The 6,741-nt window shown below is 32.5% G+C and overlaps 1 protein-coding gene across 1 annotated transcript; it reads right to left on the bottom strand.

The window, feature by feature from the left end:
- Window positions 1-3,605: 3,605 nt before the first annotated feature.
- Window positions 3,606-5,862, bottom strand: LOC148767646 (putative disease resistance protein At3g14460). Its single transcript, XM_088824727.1, has 2 exons — window positions 5,491-5,862; window positions 3,606-5,409 (listed from the first exon to the last, which is right to left on the bottom strand). The coding sequence occupies exons 1-2, from the start codon at window positions 5,860-5,862 to the stop codon at window positions 3,691-3,693; spliced, it is 2,091 nt and encodes a 696-aa protein (XP_088680853.1). The 3' UTR covers window positions 3,606-3,690.
- Between the last annotated feature and the right edge of the window lie 879 nt (window positions 5,863-6,741).

The raw sequence follows: 6,741 nt of genomic DNA, 5'->3' as shown, positions 1-6,741 counted from the left end.
ATCCTTCCAGTCCATACAATATATGTGCATCATATCCTTCCAATGTATACAACTACGCAATCCTACTTTGAAGCCGATGTCGCCGCATATGACACATACCTTGCTATCCGTGGATCTATAAAAGTACCGAGTAAACAAATATATTTAATATCGGTGTTATTTTATTTTCCCATAAATTGAAATACAAAAAAAATGAAAAAAAATGTAAAACATACACATTGTTCCCCAAAAACGAAGAAGGCAATTTGATGCGTTTTTCGATATGAGACTTTTTCATGCCTCCTTGTAGTACCACATCTTGCATTCCATCCATAAATTTCGGAAGATAAATCTTTCTGCAAATGACCTAATTCGAACATCTAATAAAAAATAAAATTAACAATTAAGTATGCAAGATAAAGGAAATTGGTAATTATTAAACGGAAAACCATACAAAATATATATATAGTATAAAAAATCAAAAACTACGGTATAAACTAATCGAATATTAACTAAATAATGAAAGAATGTAATTAGGGTATACAACATTTTTTCTTGCCGTGTGCTTTGTTATATGAATGAGAAATAATGGATGTGGGGTGAGGTATTTATACTTAGGTTTTATGTAATAAAAGGTAAATAGTACACATATTTAAGGAAATCAGTTATATGCATTTTGAACAATTAAAATTATTTTATTTTAGAATATAAGAATAATAATTGAATATATTATGGATTGAGGAAAATATTGTTACTAAAATAGTGTGATGTTTACAAATTATAATATATAATTACATATATATTACGGATTTTAATTGATATTAGATGACAAAATTAATCATTACCATAATAACCTATATAATATTAAGGAAATATATAATTGTCATAAAAAATGTCATTTTCTAATAAAAAATGACAAAATTAATCATTACCATAATAACCTATATAATTTTTCTTTTAATAAAAAATAAGATTTTCTAATTGGAATAAAAAAAATATTAATAATATTTCTTTATTAAATATAAAAATATTTTTATTACGCAATTGACGTACTATGAATATATCTCTATTAATAGAGTGGTAATAACTAATAATTGTCCTATATTATAATAAGAATTCCTTAATTTCTTAGTATACACTTATTGAAATTAATTTCTTAACGTAATGTATGCCGTAATTTAGGTATTAAATTTATAATAATATACAATTAATTACGATATAATTAAATCCGTATTAATTTAAAACTATTAATTCCATAATTAACTTCCATAATTTCGAATAAATATCCACAATTTAATATCACTACCGTAAATAATATGAATTGATTCAGATTTACTAAATAATGTTTGATTTATTCCGATTCTTGCAATCAAATCCGATTTTGAAAGTGAAGTTATTTATGGTATATGTAATGACACATGGGCAATGACTGGGATGGCTACATGGACACCTACGTGGATGACAAATGTCGAAATTCGAGGCTATGAGGGTTTCAATTTATATATTATATAGATAAAACTTATTTATTATTTGAAATTTGAAATATATATATTAACATTGTATATTAATGTACATTTTGGTAGAATTTTATACATAATGTATAAAATAATATATTTTTTGAGTTAACTACGGATAATTTAATTTAAACTTAATAATTTATTCATATCTTGAAATATTCTATTATCAACATATATAAGAATTTAAGAGAAACAAGATCATTTTAACCATTAACGTGTAGAAGAACCCATACAAATATTGTATTAGTGAGCAAACATTTACATTTTTATATTCAATATGATTAAAATATTTTATTTGATCATTCATATTACACAATAATTAGAAACTTATTTTATATAAAATTAATCATATATAATTTTATTTATTTATAAAACAATTAATAATGTGATATTTTAAGCAATTAAATCTTAAATAGTGTAAATTATCAACTAAAGTAGTAAGAATAGTGTGTATATATATATATATATATATATATATATATATATATATATATATATAGATATACTAGGGGAGTTGCACCGCGCATACGTAATGCCCCGTAGATATGAAATTTCAAAATTTGTTATATATTTTGACGGTCTATTATATACAATATCATACAATTAATTTATGCAAAGGACAGTACAATAAAATAAACATAGTTTCAAGTAGCATATAACATAAATTGCTTAAGATATTGCCGTAAGCACAAAAGAAGTTCTCAGTTCTCAGCATTAAGAAACAAAAAGAAACAGTTGCTAAGAAGAAAACAAAAGTTGCTAAGAAAAAAATTGGGTAAATTACATCCACACCTCTATGGCATGCTTAAATAACTTTAAGGTCCCTGTGGTAACGATAATTACACTCACCCCCCTAAAACATAGTTAGAAGCAATAATTGGATAATGCATTTGATATTTTATTCCGATAAAATTCTAATGGTCTATTAGTTTCAGGAAGTTTGGAGACAACAAAGAGCTATAAGTGATTTAAGAAATGTTGGGGAGCCATGTCACCCCCTAACTCTATGTTGTCTCCACCACTAGCTAAAAGTCGTAGTCCCTTTGAACTGTATCGGAATAACGTATCCAATGCATTATCCCATTAGAGTTTCTAACTATGTTTCAGGGGGTGAGTGTAATTATCGATACCACATGGACCTTAAAGTTATTTAAGCATAACTCAGGGGTTGTTGGTGTAATTTACCCAAAGAAATTAAATAAATATAAGGATAAATTACACCTACACCCTTGAAGTATGTTAAAATAACTTTAAGGTCTCTGTGGTATTGGTAATTACAATCACCCCCCTGAAACATTGTTCGAAACACTAACGGAATAATACATTGGATAAGTTATTCCGTTAAGGTTCTACCGGACTATTATTTTCAGGCGGTGGTGGAGACAACATAGAGAGCTAAGATATGACATGACTTCCCGAACGTTTCTTAAATCCTTATTACTTTATATAAGAAAGATTTATAATTTTTCATCATGGTAGCATTAATGCCCCTGCGGAAAACAAATATAGAGTGCATATCGGTCCCCAGGACATGAAATTTTGGCTCCGGTAATTAATTTAGGGGTGCGGATGTAATTATCAATACTAGAGGGACCTTAAAGTTATTTTAGTATACCTTAAGGGTGTAGGTGTAATTTACCCTAAATATAGTCATGACTCTCATGCATATAAATTATAGGGTAAATTATGAAAATCACCTGTACTTAGGCTAAATTACGAAAAGTACCCCAGATATCCGTAATTACCAAAATTCCCTCGACATTTGTTCCAATATATAGTACACCAACCCCCTTATGATGACTAGAGAGTAGTTTTGACACTTAAAAAGAAATTCCACGTCTGCAGGAGTACAATTGACATTTTTCGGAAAATATTGCCTAGACTCAAAAATATTTTATGAGGAATCAGACACCGTAAGGAGGTTGGTGCAAGACGGAAACAAACATTGGGGGTATTTTAGTAATTACGGATAGGTGGGGGTATTTATTGTAATTTGGCCTACATTCAGGGGGTTTGAAATTTACCTTAAATTATATATTATTTGAAAAAAAATATAACTAAACAAATGCAAAATCTAAGTAATCCATGGAAAAATAAATAAATAAATAAAATAATAAGACACGTGAAACTTGCTAGTTAACCAGAACCAGAGAAGTAGAAAGCAATGTAAAAATATAATTCAGACACAAACTTTTTAATGTAAAGATAATTTTTCAAGATCAATCCAAATGTTGTTTACATGTGCAATCTCTCGTCTTCCATCCTTGTAGTACAACCGCTTACTCATTTTAGGGCAGCAACGTACCCTGAGATCTTGAACCGAAGCCGGCAATTCAGGCAAAGAAATCATCTTTTCGCAGTCGTTTATTTCCAATGATTCGAGTGAGCGGAGATGCAACAGAGACGGAAGAACCGTAAGTTCCGGACATGATCCAATCGTAACATCTTTGAGGCATGGGAAATCACCATCCTCCATTCCAGACCATTCCACAAGGTTCGGCATGTCGTCGATACTCAATTTCTCTAGCTTCGGAAATGCAACTTTAACACGAGTTTCGGACTTTCTGCAGAATAGGGAATTAATATCCCTCACACTTGTCATCTCCACAAGATCGAGGCTCTTAAGAGACGGCAGTTCGCCAAACGAGGGCAACGTGTCGCAATTTATGCATCTTATGAGGAATATTGTGGAAAGATCGACAAAAGATGGATTGGTTATCCAGCTCGGAAGCTTCGAACCACAATAATCTGAAATGTCTAAAACTTTAAGGTTAAAATGAGGCTGCAGACATTCTAAGATGTCGGTTGCATCGGGGTTTTCGACACTACCCCAATACAAGTACAGATTATCTATGCGTTTCTTATCGCACAATGCAGCTGCCTTTGCTTCTTCCGCGTTAGATACATTATGAAGATTTAGGATAGAGAACGACCCGGCGATCTCGTTCATGTTTTTCAGCTCCGTTATTCCGCACCCATCGTCGGTTTCCCCCACGATGAACGCATCTAATGTTTGGAGTTTGGTTAAGTTTCCCATCCCACTAGGCATGACCCTCAGCTGGCCAAAAATCTGGAGGTCCAGGTGGCGAAGATTAATCAAAGACCCGAATCCCCGTGGCAGTTCGTCGATTCCAGGGCAGTCCCTCAATCTTAATGTCTGAAGAGAAAGAAGAAGATCGATCGACTGAGGCAATTGATCGATGGGAGTGTTGGAGATGTCTAGGAATCTCAAAGAATCCAAATACTTGATGGAACACGGTACGTGTGTTATGTTGCTCGAGCTCAGATCCAATGTTTTTAAGAGCTTCAAGTGGGGAAACCTTAAATTGCACATTTTATTCCTCGGAATACAGAGATTGACAACTAAGAGTGTGCGAAGTTTCTTGAATTTTGTAAGAGCATCATCAACTAAAGCGTCGCCATGTTTACGACAGTCCCATGTTAAGTGTAGGATTTCTTGGTTGGTCGTATCCAACTCATTACCATCTCGGATTCTTACGTAATCGCCTCGTTGGATAATGAACCTAGCAATTTTGGATTTGCCGTTGACTTGGTAATGGGAAAGATAAGCAGCAGTTGGCTTTGCAGGTACGATGATATTTTGATTAAGCAAAAAGTCGAAGCACAAATTACCCACGTCCTCCATTCGTTTCGTCACTTCGAGTTTGATGCATTCTTCGGCAATCCACATTTGTACCAATTTATCTTTTGAAAATCCGTAATCCGGAAGAAATAGGGCAAGATGCCGAATACAGTTCCAGTAATCTATTAGGGGAACTTGCGAATTTTCAATGTCTTCTTCTTCTATGCCATGTTCTTCATAAGCTTTTCGTCGTTTTGCTCTAAGATTAATTTGTTCTGTAGTTTCTTCAGAGGGAGATGCTTCATGTTTTATAGCAGCAGGTAACTTCATCTGCAAAGGTTAACCAAAAACTATACATATATACAACAGATTTAAAAAAAAAAAAAAATTAATAAAAAATTATGTAGGGACCTTTTGGTTGAATGAAGTGGTGGCAGAAAGCTGATTGAAAAATGGATGGCAAAGAAGTTTCTCGACTGCCCATCTATTTTTTGATTCATCATCTTTGTGTGTCTTCATACAAGAAGAGAGAAACCTATACAACAGCTCGAACAGAAGATAGATCTTCCCCTTGATTTCGATAACCTCGACACATTTCAAGAGGTTCGGATGTTCCAATTTCATCAGAATCTCAATTCCGCCGCCGCCGCGGCGGAATTCCTTCAAAAAGTATTTCACGCCCGTCACCCGATCGACCACTTCGTAGATCTCATTGCCCGTTCCTTCTTCTCCGGTCAGTTGGTGTTTCAGATATGACATGTTAGCCAATCGGTTAGCTCCCATCATTCTTGGACAATATTATACTCTACCCATCTCTTTTTTTCAACAAACAAAATACTCTGTTTTTAACAACAATCATTATAATAATGGGTCATATTTAGGTAATCACAACAATAATTCTACATTATTCTCCAATTTGTACCTGTTTTACCGGGTTTTTTGCACTTTGCACCCTTGGATTACACCATTTTAGCACTTTGCACCCTTAAATTACAAAATTAGCATAATGCACCATTTAAACATAGCTTGTTTGCCACTTTGCACCCCAAATCACTTTTGGCTTAGAAAACTTACCTGCAACTTGCTCGAAAACATGGAAAATTGGCAAATTCATAATTTTCTTGTTATCTATCCTCTTCTCCCAATTGTTAATCACCCTTCCACCATTTTTATCTTTCATGATCCCTTTAATCAAAAACTCCTAATATCTTTTTAGACATTTCTTTCAGTGATAAATCAGTCAAATGACACAATAAGGCTATTGGGAGGTTTATTTGTTGGCAAGGAGGTGGTGCTTATTAGTTTCATGATGGGAGGAATTTTGTGCTCCCATTGAATAGTATGGATCTGAAAAATGATTAGAAAATAGCGTTACAATGGAATAAAACTTGATCTTCTGAAGGTGTGGTATCGAACTCTTGTCTATGTATTACGACCATTCTTGAGTTTTAGTTCAAAATTTACATATTATGGCAATTAGAAATTCGACAGCTAGCTGTCGAATTTGATCTGTATCAAATTTTTTTTTTTTTTGAAAAAATTGCAATTTTTTTTTTTTTGTGAAATTAACCCCAAATATATTGCAATGAAAGATAAAAAACATATTCTAAGTGTTTTTGGACAAAAAAAAAATTTCAAATTATCAAAAATATTTTCATTTAA

Source organism: Erythranthe guttata, chromosome 10 (assembly GCF_056151865.1).
Source record: "Erythranthe guttata isolate IM_541 chromosome 10, IM_541, whole genome shotgun sequence".
NCBI lineage: Eukaryota > Viridiplantae > Streptophyta > Magnoliopsida > Lamiales > Phrymaceae > Erythranthe > Erythranthe guttata.
This window is presented reverse-complemented; position numbering and strand designations above follow the sequence as displayed.

Bases quoted from the DNA above. Each gene is read 5' to 3' on its own strand.
- LOC148767646 (XM_088824727.1), bottom strand. From the start codon at position 5,862: ATGGGAGCTAACCGATTGGCTAACATGTCATATCTGAAACACCAACTG. The intron at 5,410-5,490 runs GTCCCTACATAA...TAACCTTTGCAG, and splicing joins CCACTTCATTCAACCAAAAG to ATGAAGTTACCTGCTGCTAT.